The sequence below is a fragment of the Pecten maximus genome, chromosome 3 (genome assembly GCF_902652985.1).
Source record: "Pecten maximus chromosome 3, xPecMax1.1, whole genome shotgun sequence".
Taxonomy (NCBI): domain Eukaryota; kingdom Metazoa; phylum Mollusca; class Bivalvia; order Pectinida; family Pectinidae; genus Pecten; species Pecten maximus.
In genome coordinates, this window is record NC_047017.1 from 20237528 (window position 1) to 20257399 (window position 19872).

Sequence of the window (19872 nt, forward strand, 5' to 3'; positions counted from 1 at the left end):
GGTAAAATAATCTCTTCGTCATGATCGCACAATTTCGCGGATTTCAAAATGTCACTAGATCACAAAGCAATGTTTCCCATAGATTGGGATTTTTTCTTCATTTGTCTCCAATGAATCGTTACTGACTGTTTCAATTGGAGGGCAACCACACGTTATGAAGAATATGAAAACACCTTTTACAGTTATAGGCATTTATTGATTAAAATGTCCACTGCGTTAAGATATCGTCAATATCACTGCTATAGCTTAATTCTTGATTGTGATATTAGTTCGTTATGCTTGAAAGTTTCTACTGAACAAGTGACGTCGCCAGTTAATTAACCGGAATGACCATAACGAAATGAGCGAATTTAGTTTTGATACAAGGGAGATAACCTGTACTGTACCGGCCGGGTATAGGGATTGTGCACCATGCAAACAGTTAAAGTGTTTTGTGTTCTAATTTTAGTCCACATTCCAATGAATCAATAAAGTCATTACGGATAATTACGAGGACCAATTAAATTTCGTCGAAGACAAATGGAGACTAGTTCAGAAAAAAAATAGCGAAATGGTAGAGAGCGATGGAGAGGGTCACTCTCCTTGAATCGTTCATTATATATTTGTCATGAAGAATTCCACAAAAAACATCAACACACTTTCTAATCATATAAAGCAATACGATGTTTCATTATTTTTATAACAAAGGGGGTTAAATATCCCCGACTTATTGATTATCAATACATGTTTGACTTACTCTCAAACATCACACAACATTCGGTGCCATTGGAAGATTCCTATCTTTTACAGTAAAATAACAGAAAGAATTCACACTACTGGACAAAGGCTGTGGAGGGCTATAAGCCCCTTGAGGGTCCTTTCTGATCATTATTTGGTTAAGCTGTGTCATCGTGTGCATGTAGTCGTCGGGAATGGAATGTTAATTGAGACATGTCTGTAAAAATCCACAAATCGATAAAGTTACAGTGTCTTTACGGCTTTGTTTCAGTCCTGGAATTTAGCATGTGTCGAAATGATGGCTAGGAAGGAGAGTGAGATCCGTGATGCAGATTAAAATGCAATCGTGGCGAAGAAAACGTATCGCTAAAAAAATATAATAGTAATAAAAGTGCTGAGGTTTTCTAGTCATGTAATGTGATAATACATGTATACATATGAACCTTGGGTTGGGAATTCGTGTCAAGTCCCTGTGAATGTCACGCAACAACTAATGTAATGCTGAGATATAAAGACACAAATAGCAGGACCTTTCAAGCACAGGGACTTTGCACGAATTACAAATCCATGGTCCATTTATGTATCATGCTTTCAAATGTCCACGATTATACATATTATTTGCTTCACGGATCGTGTGAAAGGAATTCTAGTGTCCAGTAGGTATTTTATAGTGTTAACATATTGAAATGTCATAGCCTCGACATGGAATCATGACCGGTGACAATGGGCTAATGCTGCTATACGTATCCATCGTCATTGAGTGTGACGTCATATTTGAAGACTAATTTGCAGCAAGTTGGACTAAGTTGACAGACATTTTCTTTTCTTTTTTTTCATTATTGATTTGGGTGGTTCCCTTGTTTAGTATTGACCTACTTACATGACACACTAATTACGTATCATTGACACACCTTCATTTAAGTAGTACATCGCGTGTAAGAAAGGATACAGAGATCGCTAAGGGCCGTATTACAATGGGGTGTGAGGTATGAATTAATACTTATGTAATCATTGTCATATATGTAGTATTTGATTCTCTTTTGTCTCACGTGTTTTTAGCCGGTTTAACCGACAATACATACCAGGTACTATAGGACTGAGAATAAACGTTACACATGTACGTCGCGTGTGAGAAATGATCAGAGTGACATACTTACCATCACGTGTGTGTTGACCTGTTTATGTATTCAGTGTTATAGGTGTTTGTGTACATAACTGTCTAATTAGTAGTACCAAATCATCTCTTATTACGGAGCTGATAGTCCATTCACAGGAAAAAAACGGAAACTGACGCAAATATGGTCATGACTATACAACAGACATAGCCCCATTAAGATATGTATGTCTTATAGATAATAAAAAGTAACCCAACACATAGTTTGTGATATATAATGATATACTCTAATACAATTTTATCCTCACACCTTTAGACATCCGTGTCTTGTCTGACTACACATTATGTATCTATTACATATATATATAAATAAATGGACACCATAGACAGACTAAGGCTGTCTGAGTTTAACGATTTCTACTGTCATACAATATTACTCAACCTTGTCCAGCATATCTCCAGAGGCCCACTGTCCTCACCTGCGCGCTATCATACTTACCTTTACCTATATGTGTATTATACACAGATGAGGTGAAAATCAGTGAGGCAGAACTTGGCTACCTGTCCTCAGAGGTGTGGAAGACACTTACCTGGCTACGACGAAGAAGTGGCTACCTCTCCCCCTCCCGATTACACTCGGGGATCCGCCTGGGAGACCCTCCCAATTCGATCAAGGTAGGTCCAACATACTGATACGTAATTACACATCGTTTGAATTAAGATATTTCTTGATTTTAAAAGTATATACAAACTTTTTTTATTTGGCGGGTAAACGGTTCATTATATACCAGAAAACAGTTGACATACATATTTGAATTCTTGTGTATTCATTGACAAGAGGGATGGCTGGAGGTAAGTACATAGGTATACACTTTGTACACAACTGTGTATTGATTAGTTTTGTTTTAAACGTGATAACACAATGATATACTGTACACCACATTACGAGTGGCTGACGAAATGTATTACCGGATATATTTACTCGCCGTTATTGGGACACGTGTTTTCTCTTACATCTCTTTATATACCGGACTGGGCCAGGGTTTAGACACGCCATTCTACTTATCTTTTTTTCCTTTTTTGAAAATTCAAATACCTATTGTTGTTTAAGTTTAAATTCAGAGTATTACATTTCCTAACTTTAGAAACAGTCTAAGAACATGATATATCAGATCTATTTTTATCGTCACATTCACTTCCTGACAAAACAATTAAAAACTGAGAACTAATTTGAACAGAACTGTCATTATACAGTTAATCATTATAGTGAACGACTTACAATACATTCCATTTCTATTACATCCTGTTTCTCTTATACTTATTCTCAAAGATATCGATGTATTAATATTTTATAGTAGTATTAGGATTAGTAAGTACAAGTTATATGAATTGTTGAAATCTATCTCATCAAATAAAAAAAAAAGTTTATCATCAGAAGTAAATAGGAAGAGGAAGAGGGAAATAACCCATACCCCATCCAGTTATATAAAATATATTTATATGAATGCAATGATGAATATAACAAAACTTCAGATATGAGGGCAACTTTTATTTGCATGAGCATACATGTCTATGCTTTGAGCATGCTGTTTCTTTCAGCCGAGTAAAAGGGGATCAATTAATGTTACTCGTTAATTAAAAAAAATGAATAACAAAAATATATTAAATTGAGTATTAACTATTAAATACTTACAAGAAGCGTGTACACGCCTACAACTTAACTACTCTTCTGTTTTATGACAAATAAAAACCAGTCGTTGGTCGGACGGCTCATTATCATTATCACATGTATATTATAAGGCATTTATAAAAAGTGTGATAATTGGTTTCTGTCCCAGTTCAAGGACGAGCCTAGCAGCCTTATTGACTGAGAAGGAAAACAGGAATTAAGTCTGCTTTCTTGAAATGTAATATATTCATGTTTCATACTGAACGATACATATCTCATCGCCAACATAAAAATAACAGTAAAAGAAACATTTTATTCACATTCCAAACATGTTTGCGAAACGGGCACCTGTCAGGGGGAATTCCGTCTATAAATAGAAAAATAAACGCTGCAACGCGATTGGCTGAATTTATCCACAGATTGCCAATGATGTGGCGATGTTTGAAAACGATGAGGTCATTCCCAAAAGGCGGAATTTACCGATAGGACCTATATGAAAGATGTGCCGACGATATTCTAAGGTTTATACCGATATTTGGATATTTATGAGTATTCTAAGGTAAGAAAACTTTAAAGATTTATTGTAATTCACTATGTACCATTCATAATGTTGGGTAATGCCATGCTTAGACCTCAGGGATGGGAGAGACGGCGATCTACTGTCAGACATGTGCAGGATAAACGTGTGCCATGATTGGCATCTGTTGCTGTGCTTGAATCACTGTAGTATGTGACCCAGTTCTAACAGATATCTGACAATCCTAGATTCCTGCCTGAAACTGTTATAGTATACCGGAATGGGAAGTCAAGATTTGTTTAGTTTGACAAAGTTCAACAGTCGAAGTTGTTTGAAACATAAGTACTGTCAGAATTTGTCCACAGACCTACTTTATCTATCTAGTTAGTTTATGAAGGAAACAAAGTCATGTAACTGAAGCAATTATATCTATAACAATGAAACGATTTCATTTCCCATCAAAATATATATCCTTTTCCTTATTAATGATTTCCAAATTCACTGAATTTATCATGTTCAGTAAAGAACTTATATTAAGGAATTAGTTGATTAATCTATGCCTATGATTTAGTTAATTAATAAGTGCCTATCACTATAATAGTAATCAAGATATCCTTGGGATTTTGTGTATTGCTAACTGGCAATAGATAACCTTATAATATAATATATACAGGTCTTTTGACTCTTAGGTTAGCAGTAATTGACAAAAATTTGAATTCAAATTTTGATATTGTGCCAAAAACTTACACCCATTTTCTGGGCAACTGGGGTACGCGCTCTTTGTCATATCCGTTACACATGATTACAGATTGTTTTTGGCCAGAGTTTGTAATACACACCATCCTCAGTTAATTCAATTCAAGGATCTTCAAAAACTGTGAAATATGGATGAAGTGCTAGTGTTGCTAGCAGATATATCATCTGTATTTCGGGTAACAGATCCAGAGCTGTGCAGGGTGACTGGAGTGAAGTCACATTCCTAAGCTTCACATGGAGACACCGTTTATATACTTAGTTTATCCTTCTTCCTCTTCCCATTTGCCTTTAACTAACTGTGTCAAAGGGAATACAAACATTACTACAAAGATAATACTCTATGTACTATGTACATTTATGTAACATGGAATTTCTGCCAGATAACATTGAATCCTGTCAAATGTTTAAACAGGTCTTGGTAAATCCCAGCAGCTTCTGGAAATATTATCTATAATCTATTAAACATTTGATTGACCAATCAGATTATAATATAATTATGAATATACAGTATTTGCACTTCCTTTGCATGTAGCTGTATACTGTATTGAAAACATACTGAAGTAGTAAAACAGTAGTAAACACGGATAGATGAATTGCATTCATAAGGGCTATGAATGCAGTTAAATCACTTTCTCTTCTTGCATGTCAGACTTGAATCGTTTTATCAATAGAATTCATGTGCTGTTTTTGCATATACTAAGTCTTATAATGGAGTAAAAATTCAAAAATTAGACTATACACGTGTATATGCTACATGATTATATATAGGTTACTGCAATACTGGTAATGTTCTTTCAAACTTTCCTGATGGTACCTTATATTTATAATTAATCTCCAAATACCCAGATAATATTTAGTCCTTCGATATTTACAGAGTTTTACCCACTTTAAGGGCACCAGGTGCAAACCTTATGCTCTTGTTAGTGCAACAGTTAGATACATTTAGCATTATTTTAAGTTTACCTGGTAAATGTATTTCATACTTGAACAAAAAAAATCTTGTAAGATCTCTTCAAAATTGAAAACAATTCTTATACAATTCAAAATAGAAGTAATTATCTAGAGTATAAAAGACTAACAAAAACATATGATGAAAGTTGTACCTCAAGTTGACCAATATTTCAGCAGCTGGTTCTTGTGCAGAAAGAGTATTACATGATTATAGTCAGAACAAGGTAACATCTCCACTTTGAACTTTTTATGCCAGAACTTGATCTTTTGAATTAGTGTTCTTTAGATGGGGTTTAAGTGCTTTGATGTTACGCATGCAAATAAACAAAACTTTCCTAGTATAGCAAGCATTTATAGTTTTTAACTCAATCTTTAATAACATCTTAATTTATATCTTCATTAAACTGATTAAAAGAAAAGAAAATCCTTCTAGGATACAAAATAACCCTGCAGAATTAGATCACTTAGTTTTAATTACAGCGTTGTAAATTACTTGTCCTGATTTTATGTGTACCTACCTCATACCAGGGGGAAAATTTGTATTATAATTTGTCCTGATGAAGCCTCGCATATAGAGGCGAAACTAGTCGACAAATAAATTATAAGTAACCCACTTACCTGGTGACACTTGTCCTTGTTGCGGTTAACCTCCCCCTCTTTACCTCATACCATTTTACATGTACTTGCTACTGTCATATACTAGATACTCCTATCATGATAAAAAAAAAAGACTTTATGAAATGTTAGTTTATAACTTGCTTTACCAGTAATATTCATACATGTATTGTATATTACATGTGTACATGGAAAGGCTGTAGAAGTATTGTTTAGGCATGTACTGTATATATGTATATTGTTTAGGCATGTACTGTACATGTATATTGTTTAGGCATGTACTGTACATGTATATTGTTTAGCTCAGGGCAACTGGTGGTAATGTTATCTTTTGTCTGCATCAGTTTGTTAAATGTGTTCCTGTATCTGAAAGAAAGATACAAAGGGAAGATAGATACCTGCAGGAAATTGTCACTTTTTTTACTTATTGAAGAAAATGCATACCTGTAAAATAATTTAAAAAAAGAGGTGAAATGCTCCTTAAAATGCATGTCATGGTCATGACAGTAAGTGCTCAACAACTGATAGTTTTATACAGATTATAGATAACTTTCAAGTAACATATTATCAGCTTCATCAGTCGAGTGATCACCTGTAGCTACTACACCATGAGCTGGTAATGTATCATTTTTAGTTGGAATATAAACGAACACACATTTATTGCATGTTCCGTGACTTACAATTGTAATTGCTGGCATTTACACAAAGCTGAAGTTTGAGTCTGTTCTTGCATATATGTTTTTTTTCGCAATAGGTTCTGGTATCCAAATTGAGATCCCGTAAAGTTTAGATATTGGATTTTCAGTGAAATCTTTCATTTACATGAGAACGACTTCATATATATTGTAAGTTTTAAAATGGAAATTATCTGAATAGCTGTGGTGGAATTCAGTGTATAGATATGTACAGACAGGATTAATACATTATAACTATATACAAGACCATGAATAATGAAATGCACAGGTGTATATTTGCTAATAGAAATTTGATGGAATATTCACTAGAGCAAACATCTCTTTGTCCCGTGGCCATTGAGGCACATCCAGCGCCAATATATGGACTTAAAGACAAGCTGGACACGACAACCATATCCTACTGGTCAGCGAGTCCAATGGAGTGGACAATCAACAATCTGCCTCTGTGAGTCAACAGAGAAATATGAAATAGCGATTTAGGCCACTTGTTTATTGATATTCAATCAGTGTATTAACTGGCCTGACAAAGGTTCCATTGGTGATAGACCTTCTATCTCCAGTAGATTGATTTTACTAATCCCGAGGGAGGATGGTTTTGATGGTCAATATATTGTACCTGTTGGAGCCAGAGCTTCTTGTCACACAGAAAATGTGCCATTGTTGTTAGATTTCATGTCAATAAAGTTGAAGATCTTTTCATTTCCTGGAGATTCAATCCCATTGATTTATTATAGACCTAGCACATTCATGTGATGCATTAAAAATCTACAATGGTCAAAATAAAAAGGTCTACATGTACAAATTGAACTTCTCATATTATATATTTAATACAATGCTAGCTGTCAATTATGATGATACAGTGTGACATTTATAAGCATTTTGAGCCTTGCCTTGTATTGAATACATTCATCCATAATCATTAATGGATAAAATTTCCTCGTATCTGGTTACAAGTTTTAACATGTTTTCTCAAAATAATCATTGAAATACCTAAATATATAGTCCAACATATGTTTTGTAGATGTTCATGCTGTAACAAATGAAAAAATGACACAATTTATGTATGATATACATATATAGGTGAATTGAGGTAATGGTATTGGTAATGTCTACTCTATCTGACATATATCAATTTATTGATAAATAATAGATTCAATACCTTCACGTCCAAATTAACGAGTCATTGATTTTTTCATTCATTTGACTTAGTATTATGGTAGACTTATACATGTATTTGTGCATTTTGATTCAATGATTTTCGAAAGAGGGATGGTCTTTTTTGGCATTTCATTATTGTCTAGGAATCTCCTCACTGTTTCCCAATATCATTAAAACTCTGTGGCTTCTTTTTTTTAAATGGCTTTTAAGATTTGGTGATTTTTGTTTTAATTTGTGTCGAAAATTATAAAACCTAAGTTAAAAATAACAGTAAATTACCAGATTATTGTTTGGTAAGCTAGCCAAGTCTAAGGTCTTAGTCACAAATATTTAAAAGAAAAACAACAAAAAACTGCTATACATATGTAGTGTATGGAATACAAATTGAAGGTTTAAATTACCCACAATTCAGTAGTCATGTTAGAAAATTATCAATATATATAAAAATAATTAAAAAGTGCATGATAATTTATACAGTGTTTGTGATCTCCATGCATCGAGTATGTAGACAGACATATTTGTGGTGTAATAAATTGTTCTTGGGCTGTGCTGATAATTCAGTGTATGACCACCTGTAACTGTTTGCTGTCCCAATACACATTACACACATACAGAATGTGTCCTTAAATGTACCTGTTGTAGACTAGTCTACCTGTTGTGCCCGAGGGACAGTCTTACCTATAGTGACAGGGTGTTATGATCAGCACAGAACCAAATGTGTCAGTGTAACCAATTTCTTTATCTGTTTCAATAACACACACGGACAATGTAATCGTTATATTCACCGCCATAAACAAATTTTTCTTGGCACTGTAAGTGTTTTTATACTCCTAATGAATCTACTATACTGCTAATGGAGTACTTTCTTTTGTAACAAGTTGTGAAAAGGAAATTTTAAATGTTTACTAGGATTAGATGTACCAGGATTAAACCACTTCAGTTTCGAAGCGATCTACTTTTACTTGTATATTCCATATAGAAAAAGTATTATTTTTTGTATACATCGGTTTGATAATCGTGTTTGATACCAATTGTTGTTGAATCAGTCGTGGATAACAATATCAGCCGTATTGTAGATAGGATTGGAAACCTTTTGTGATATTTGTCCTCAGGATTGAGTAGGTTACGTAGTTCTACTAATGGTCAAGTCTTGTTACCATTGCAGATCTAGAGCTCTTACAAAAGGAATCACATTTAATATCGACATTGATCAATATCATACCATTGTAAATCAAGAGCTCATTGACACAATGACATAATAGTAGCATCGTGACCTACTTATCTAATACCAAAAGTAGGTCACATTCCAGAAGAAGGTCATGATCACTGCTTTATGATGAATTTTTATATTTTGTATGTTTGTGTTCAGGTATATAGTACATTTTCGACAGTTGGAGTAACGTGTCACTGTGGAAGTTTATACATATATGTGTTTAGTATGTGATGGAGTAATAATATATCTAGATCGCCTCCGGTTGGGTTCAGGCAAATTTACCGTTGTGTAGATCTGTTCTGCATGAATTTCTATTCTGTAAGGTTTCTTTAACCATGAAACATAAAGAGTTATGACTTGTATGCTAGGATAAGTTCAAGCTCTCATTATCTTTGATCAATCATAAATGAATAAAGTTATTTCCCATATAAAACATCTGATTTCTGTTATAGGATATATCGGACTGCACCAAAGACTTATAGGGCCTTATGCCAATATTCAAACAGGTAGAATCCAGTGGTATATATGTACATGTCAAGGTTTAACTCCAATATAACAATTGCCAATATATGATATATAGACTAGTGCCTGCCAAGAGCATCGTTGTGTATAACATCAGAAACTGTAAGTAAAGGCTGTGTTTGAAACCCAAGTTTTCTAAACGTTTGTTATTTATAACCTGTCAGTCATGTGTGGAGAGGATTCTACAGTGTAGTATGAGGAGCCATGCCTTTGGATGCTACTTGTGAGAGTGGAATGTAGGCTGATGTCTGTAAACACTTGTTTAAAAGCAAACTCCTGTAGGCATGTTTGGTGGGGAACTCTTGCCCTGGAATCTTCAAATTCATAAGCAAAAATCAGTGTTAAAAAATTATTAGAAATATGCATGTACAGTTAACATAATTGAAACACTATACTTGTTACATGTATACTATAAAATGTACCTTGTAAAATTGTCTTTATTGTGTGGTACAAAAAAGAATCGGCCAACAGTTATCTATACAGAAGGTATAAATATATACCGGTATACTCCGGCCCAAGTCTTCAACAGGAAATCTTTCCCTTTCTGATTTTGTTACAATATAAAGTTTGCTTACTTTACATACTCTTACTAGTGATGTACTATATAGCTACCTATATGATTATGAAACCCAAATCTGTACACAGGATGTGGTTCTGTAACGGTTTGGTTTCCAGGACAGGTGGTTCCACTTCAATCCCATGGAGTGAGGTTTGACACTTAGGGAGGGGGTGATTAGATAGTGAGGACTATTTCCTTTTTCTTTCAGTGGTGGTGAGCTCGAGGTGTTAAATCATTTCTTTACCAATCTTTGTCTAAAAATGTCAAGAAAAACCTCAGGTTCAGTAGGTTTGGTAATAAAAATTAAGTAGGTTGAAAACCACAATATGTTTCTGTTTGGCCATATAGAGGTTGGATATGTCAAAGATGATGAAATACCATCTATTTATTGTATGAGTGTGAGATTGTTTACACATTGTACATACAAGGTAGAGAGACCATGAGGAAGTATCCCATGTGATGATGTAAATGCCAGCTACCTAATTAATTCAGCTATACACATCAAGTCTACATTATTCTGATCTGTATACAAATAGCTTGTGTCCTGTGTGTCCCCACCTAGATTAGGACTGTACTTGTGGCTATGTGGAGTTTCCACTATTACGCCAACTTCAAATCACATGAATAATTAATGTATTCATGACATGTAAAACAAAAAAGTTATACATGTTGTTTGGTTGTGTCATCAACAATTTTCAGTGTCTGACAGTGTGGTAACATCAATATAGGAGAGGGGATGGGTCTCTGATAGGATATACTGTAAGGTTTTGAAATAAATAATATCTTATAGACCTAAATACAGTGTTCTTTTCATAGAAGTGTTCATCGGTAAACTTGAGATTATTTATATAAATTATATCGTTCTGTCCATGTGGTCCCCCCTTACCTTCACCAACTCCCCCACAATGTCACTGCAGTCATAGCAACAACTTCATTGACTCTCTCACACTCTCACTGACTCTCCCACTACAACACTGACTCTCCCTGCACCCTCATTGACTCTCTCACACTCTCACCGACTCTCCCACTACCTCACTGACTCCCTGTACCATCATGCATTGACTCTCTCACACTCTCACTGACTCTCCCACTACAACACTGATTCCCTGTACCATCATGCATTGACTCTCTCACACTCTCACTGACTCTCCCACTACCTCACTGACTCCCATGCATCCTCACTGACTCTCCCACATCCTCACCGACTCCCTGCATCCTCATTAACTCTCCAACAACCTTGCATCCTCACTGACCCTCTCACACATTCACCGGCTCTGCAAACCCTCATCAACTCCCCCACATCCTTACTGACTCCCCCTCACGCTCACTGACTCTCTCACACCTTCACCGGCTTCAAAAACCCTCATCAGCTCCCCCACATCCTTACTGTCTCCCCCTCACCCTCACTGACTCTCTCACACCTTCACCGGCTTCAAAAACCCTCATCAGCTCCCCCACATCCTTACTCCCCCTCACCCTCACTGACTCTCTCACACCCTCACCGGTTCCGCAAACCCTCATCAACTCCTCCACATCCTTACTCACTCCCCCTCACCCTCACAGACTCTCTCACACCCTCACCGGTTCCGCAAACCCTCATCAACTCCTCCACATCCTTACTCCCCCTCACCCTCACTGACTCTCTCACACCCTCACCGGTTCCGCAAACCCTCATCAACTCCTCCACATCCTTACTCACTCCCCCTCACCCTCACAGACTCTCTCACACCCTCACCAACCCACCCTCACTCTTTACCCATTATTGTAATCCACCCACTGTCAGGCTCTCTCAGTTCTATAATATCATTGCCTGGAGTCTGAATAAACATTTAATGGAACTTACTGTATATACCATCTGCAGCAGTTTTTTCATGGCAAAAATTGTATCAAATCAATACAGTGTCCTAGTAGTAGTCGATAGCCGACTACATTGTCAGCCTACTCAAGCTTACCTGATTTATATATAGGTAGGCCTAGCCAGGTACAAAAAATCAATTAATAGGGGAAATAAAAAAGGTTGTTTTACCAAAGCAGACATCACTTATATGTGTGTGAGGACTGATGATGAAGATTGGGATCAGATGGGGGAAATTGCTACCAGTAATAACGTAGTGTATTGTCTGCGTGTCCTGATCGTATTACCTGGCCATATATTTGTATAGGTCTATTTAGAGGGTTGTTATTTGTGTAATATAAATGTGGTTGGACTTTATGTCCCTGTAAATATCGAGACCATGCCCAGTTAATTGTTTTTTCCCAGACAAATTTGTCTCCTACAACACATAACAGCAGTTCCTCTTGTCGTTTCCCAAATTTTCTTTTTGGCCAATTCACAACAATTCTTCGTTCTCCCTCAAGTTCTCATCCTTCATGGTTTTGCATACTGCAGAGCAGTAACATTTGACTGAAACATTTAATAAGTATATATGCTACAATAGCAGCTGAATTGTTCTCAATTGTTCTTTCATTTGGTCTTTATATTTACTTCCCCTTCTCCTTCTTCTTTCACTTCATCATATTGGTCATCCTCCATGATTTGCATCACGCAGAGCAGAGCAGTAATACTTGACTTTAAAATCATCTTTTATCTTGGAATTGGGTCTGAGCATTTCCAAATCCTATAATTACCGATGGTAATTGTTATGTATTTTCTCTTCTTTCCTAAATTCTTATATACAGTGTATATATATATATTATTGGTCACATTCGCTGCGAGGTAGGTAAAGTTTCTTCTTTCCATCTATCGTGATGTTTTATTGAGTGTTAAATATGCTAGTAAAGATGAAATATTTACCGAAAGTTCATAAAATGTACTTTAAGTATGTAATGTAGAGGTAGCATGAGTACTGTATATACATTTGTATATATCTAGTTTATAGGTTCACAGGTACCAATGGTGAAAGATTTATGGCATTAAAATCAATTTTTAAGCTGCACACAAGAAAATACTGTTAAATTTCTAGTAGGGATTGAGTGCAGCCTGTGAAGGTATGTGTGATTCTTATCATCATTTGACACATCCCCCAGCTCACTCCTGATACAATCTAGTCAGTATGAGTTGCAGCCATGCTGAAACCCTGACACAACCAATACCTCCGGGTCCACAAGGATATCCAGGAAAATAATTAGGTGAAATGTATTATCATTTAAATTAGGAGCCCACCTAAAGATATAAGCACCACTGAACATATACTCAACACTGCATTAGATCATGTCAATTAGGTCTTCAAAAATATGATTTCCCAACTGATGCTTGTGACATCATCAAGCTTCCTTCAGCTTAATTAAAAGTTGTGACTGCCAGTCAGATTCTGTCAATGTCGTCTCCTGTGAATTACGAAATCAATATATTGTAATGAATTTTTTTTTGCATCTTCTACATGAGTTAATTATTTCAAAGTTACTTTATACTACCGTCAATGTCATGAATGATAAGCGTCATGTTAAATCTTACAGATGTTTCCTTTTTAGACGATCAATTGGAGACTAATTATTTATCTGAAAGCACTGACATTTAAGAACATAATTACTGGTGTGAGAGGATTTGAATTAGAATCCCTTCCCAAACCTTTACACAGGTTTCATTATTGGTTGATGTTGGAGTATAGTTATAAACCTTATTGGATTACTTACATGGTATTTCTTCACTAGTTTGGGATGGGCTCTTATGCCTCATTTTGGGAATAGAATTGGTGACTTCGAAAGAAATTTTCAGGAGAAACCTGCAAAATTTGGAAATTTGGCTTCAATATGAAAAAATGGTCAGTTGGGAATTGGGGTGGGAAGGGGGAGGAGGGGCATTATTTGCCCAAAATGCCCAAGGTACCCACATATCGGTAGTAATATAGATCGTCAGAGGGTTCACCATTGATGCAGGGTTATAATATATTGACAGTACATATAATTATGTGACAGAACATGGGTATAGTACTATAGATATATGGTACTGACAGTCTGATGTAAGATATATACTATTACTAGTACTGGGTAGTAACCTTAGCACTGACAGATTCTATAGAACTTGGTGCCAATCACCAGGTGTATACACCAGAATTAGTCGGAATAGTTAGGAGGATATTGGCCATATGGGAGATCCTTGTCTGTGACCCTGTCTAACATGTATACAGTGTATTTACACCACAGTTAACCCCAGAATCCTATTCATCTGTTCCTATATGTCTTAGTACTATAATGCATCTGTTGATAGATCACCCCAGTACTGTGATGTAGATTTAGTATGTTGGTACCATTCAGTACTGCGGTAGTATGTTGGGTGTTATATATACTGCCCTGCCGAAACACAGGTACATCAAATTAACTGTACGTGTATATCATCGGAAACCTGCAGTCAGCGCTCATTATGACAACTCATATGCACTTGTAGTGACAAGTATGGGAGTCTCCTTATCATCATAGATCTAGAGAAAAAGAAGGAGGCTGGTGAAACCTTGTTAGGAATGAGGATTGTAGGTAAATATATGTCATAAGATAAGTAGTGGCAATATTACAGACAAAGGAATTTGTTGAATTTTAGAGGCAATCCACCAACACCCAAATACATCAACATTACACTAAGGAAAACAACTTGACTGTGTCGTAACACAAGACGTCAAACAAGAATTTATATATAGCATAAACTAAGATAGATGTAGGGTAAAATTATCTCCTCAATAAACATGGAGTTGTGCCAATGATAATTAGGCACATGTAATTATTAATGTTGATTTCATTAAAGTCACATACTCTTGGAATTAGTTTTTGAAAGCCTTATCATGCAAATTATTATTCTATAAGATTTTGAGTGACTTTGAACACCAGTAAGTCATATACGCGAATCTTGATTTTTGCATTTGAAGAGGCAATAGCTAGGTCTTTATTGAGTGAAGAAAACTGGCCTGAATTGTACAGTGAATATCAGTACTAGCTCCTGGATATACATAAAGATGTCTTTGAAGTCGTACATATGATCCATAAGCCAACATTTCTATATCTAGAGTTAGATTGGGATAGGCAGTGATCATGAAGACAGTTTGGCAAATGATCAGATTATCATTGAAATGCCAAATCCATAATGTTGTATGTAAATTACTACCATCGTCAATTTCTCAAGACTAGATTTGTTTCATCTGAGTGTCGTTTGTACTAAAAGTATTGTAATTCAGGGCCCCAAGGAAGACATCTGGACTTGAAATGAATGTAAACAAGCTCATGACACACCATATGTTTGTATTACAAGTTTAATTTGATAGTTTGTAACATATGGTTTTCATCATGACATCGATTTCCATTAATCCTTGATCACCCTGCTGATATTAATGAAGATCATAATTAGCCCACAAGGCTATGGATATGAAATGTGTCCGAATCCATTGATGACCCATTTAAATAGAATCTAGGCTATTTCTACATCTAATGAACTGGGAAAGTACTTATACTTGACACAGATATATAAGAGTTAGCCATAATTATGTGCTTGTTTTATTCTGTAGCCTATATTGAAATAAACCTGTCTGACTAACGAGACTATTTATTATCAGAGTTATATAAGATACTGGTATGTTTGTATCTATAGAATGAAAACCTCTAGATACAACAAACCCCAAGAGATATACAAGCTATGTAATAGTTAGGTATGATGTAGGTAATTCTACACATATGATAGAGTATATACATGTGTGTATGAGATCATGATCATAGCTCTGGAGAAAATGGACCAGGGATGCTGGCAATCAGTGTACTTATGCTTTAGATTCTTTGTCCTGTCAAAGATGAAGATTTGAATGAAATATAGCAAAGTCTGGACATTTGGAAAGCAGTATTACCCTAAATTTATTACTTGATTTTTCTTTTAAAACACTAATGAATCTTATCGATACATAAACTAATATAGCTGTTTGGTATATGAAGCTAACTAGTGGCAGACTTGGAACAAGTGCACAGTGATGTAATCCCTGTGTCTAATGATGAAGCTCTGGGGGATTGAGTCTGATTACAACACAATGGTGTCCTTATCTACCCGCTGAGAAACACTGCAGACATTTTAATAGTTATCAGGCTCGGAACCACCATACACCAAAGAATTACCACAATTACAGTAAAACGCCTAGGAACAAAGTCGTTATATCAGTATTTATAACATGTATGATGCGATTAATGTTTGTGTATTTTTAGCCTGCTGTATCAAATGAAATGTGTATAATCGCTAGATTGGTGGGATTTATCTATCGGCATTTACAGCATCCTTACTCTCAGCAAATGAAGCATTTCATGCCCTGTATCATGTTAAGCAGGTCAAGATATTTTTTGATATCTGAAAACTTTGGTATGTAACTGATAAATATGTGATAACATATAGCCTGGTATTCAACTAGATAATATATATATATGAAAGTCTTGTGGTATTCAGCTAGATATTATATATATAAGTATTGATAAAGAAAATTAGCTCCACATGTTAGCTAATGCTAATAAGCTCGGTGCAGCTACAATTGTATACATATCTGGGGTATAAGGCACATTGGAAGTATGTATTTGTAATTATGAAGATCTCATTGGAGAAAACAATACAAATTAATAATGTGAATTTCACTTACTGAAATTAAAACTCCATGCCAGGATGACTATAAATCATATTCTTCAGGTACATACCTGTTTACTGTAGACAAAAGAAAATTGAATAACTCAATTAAGTACATTTAGTACATTAAAGTCATCTTGAAGAAAATATGTGTAAATATTAAATACAGTTTTTGAATTAATTCCTCTCAGCTTTTCATAGCCAGACATGCGTTCTGTCGGATAAAGTGAATTGGATTGGATAAATGGAGAGAGTGCTGTGGCATTGACCAGCATTGATGTATGTATTGATTAATTAGGGGTATTATCGGAAGCCTATGGGCCATTTCACCTGTATAATCGCAAATTCAGACCTTAATATATACAGTAATCACCATTAATACTTAATTAGAGCTTGGTGAGCGGACTAGCGGGGCGGTAATCCGTCAACGCTAGAATCATTCCTGGTCCACACTCTCCAATCAGTAGACATATATTTTTCATAGGTGAATTACTTCCCTTTTGTGACTAGTTTTCAGATGCTGTGAGGGGTCAAAGTAGAGGTCAGGATACAACATGCGTAAGTGTTGGTCTGTAGTACCTGGCCAGTGTGAGATCAATATTGGTAAAAGATTAGGGTTGGACATTAACAACGGGCAGATTTACAAGCTCCTTGACAGAAAACACTGGATGTGTGTGATACTGCATGATATAGAGATGTAACAGGAAACTGACCAATGACCAAAGTCCATTGTGCTCGGTCAGAAAACTGATCATTGGAACTGATGAGACCTTGGAGGAATTAATATAAAAAATCTGGTCCGAAGGTTTTGTCATTTTGATCAATACACAGCCATTGACCATCTGGCTTCATTAGCTGATCAAGAGACTGGAAATATGTTTTCTCCATTTGTTGATGTTACAAAAAAAAAATGCTTTTAATGTCTTTTATATCATGGAGACATGCTGGGTACATATTTTTGCTTCAATTATCAGACATCATGCAGACAGCTTTAAGAATATATAAAAATAAAAATGTATTATTCATAGAATTCATAATGGCGCAATTTCATATTGAAATCAAGGACATCATTGGATTTAAGCCCAAAGTTAAAAGATAACACAACCGATTGACAAAGCACATCAACTTTATACTTTAAAAAGTATAACAAGAAGAAAATTCTAATGGTTTTCCTGTATGGCAATTTGGAATTTTCACTCATACAAAAATACCAAGGTATATTTACCTCTGATACTTAGCTGGAATCTTTACTAACATCCTCTGTGTATCGTATATAATTATAATTAGCTCCAGTATACACCTGTGTTCACCATATAAGTACCCACTATAAGAGGGTTGGATTCACAGCATCTCCCAGGCACTATCAAGTTTCCCTGTCTCTGTTTCATATTACAAACAATTTGTGCTTAGTTATTAAATCTTTAATAATACAGCTCTGGAGAAACTCACATGTAGGATTATTATTATTAAAGGGTGTTTGTAAGCTATCAGCCATTATATATTAAACTGTTTTCATGTCGGTCTCTCTTATTTGATCTAATCAAATGTACTTTTATAAGTCTCAGACATATACTTTTCTTATCTAGTTTAAATGTGTGTTGTAGAGATTTATGAAAATAGAGGTATGATTTTATAAACTTGTCACAGATTTTGGTAACTGTGTGTTCATTGATTTAAAAGTGGATCTTTGTATAATCCAGACGGTTGATCAATTGTTTTACAAAATAACTTTGAAGTTTTTCCAGTTTATGTAAAGAACATAATATTTTTGAAGGAAAGGCTGAGAGAAGATATAATATTTAACTGTCTCTTGAAGGATTTCGGAATGATAGAACATGTACATTGTTCTTGATGGAAGAGCTCCAGTTTTCTATGCAAGTTCATTTTCCGACCATGCTTTTGTCCATTTGTACAACTGGGCAGACTCAATCAGGGTTAAATTTTTGATGATACAGGGTTTGAGCTTCATCCGTCTGTAACAAAACATTCTTCTACCTGTAATTGTATAAGATGAATGGTTGATCTGCCTTTTGGTTCTGCAGTAACTTATAAAATTCAACTGTGTATACCTTGGTATAAGAAGTCTGAAGAGAGGGGCTCAGTTGGTTTTAGTTTCAGTCTATGTAAACCCCAGGTGAAGATCCATAGTGAGAGGCCTAGGTTCAACAATTCCCGCCTTTGGCAGTTTGTGTTTCTTGAGAAGCTGAGAAACAGACTGGGTCTGAGCTGTCATGATTGCGTCCGTGGGCAAGACACTTTACCCTAACTGCTCTGTATGGCATGCATCAGGCCTACCATATTTTGTTTTGTGAGGTAGCCACAAGCTACTACATTGTACTAGAAAACCCCTATCTAAAAATACCATGGCTGTTCATGATGTTATAAACCCAACAATAAACAAACAAACTGAAGTGGAACTATAGGACATTGTATTATATGTGATCTACCTTATATTTCGGCCTGTTATAGAAGTCTCTAAGGTACAGGACTAGCTAGATATAGGCTGAACATTACGACTGTTGTCAATGCTGAGCAGTTCATGATCTTAAGACTTCAGAATATTAATGGTATATATATATATATATATATATAACCTTTGTTATACAAGGTCAGACCAAGGACAACTGCTACCTGAATTAGATTTATTTAAAAGCTACAGGCATGTTTTAAGGCATTCAAACAAATAGAAAACATGAAAATGTTCTTTTGTGAGATCTCCTTTCATGATTTCAACCTACAATAACAAGTGTTTGGTTTTTTGTTTTGTTTTGAAATAGAGTTTGGTTGGCTGGACATGAATGTATATGAT

At 35.4% G+C, this 19872-nt stretch overlaps 1 protein-coding gene across 2 annotated transcripts in view; it reads left to right on the top strand.

The window, feature by feature from the left end:
* LOC117323518 overlaps positions 1-19872 on the top strand; it is a 101890-nt gene that overhangs the window by 4443 nt on the left and 77575 nt on the right. For both annotated transcript variants that reach the window (XM_033878781.1, XM_033878782.1), the window contains exon 4: positions 2358-2506. In XM_033878781.1, coding sequence (XP_033734672.1) covers positions 2358-2506 — 149 coding nt within the window. The remainder of the gene's footprint in view (positions 1-2357; positions 2507-19872) is intronic.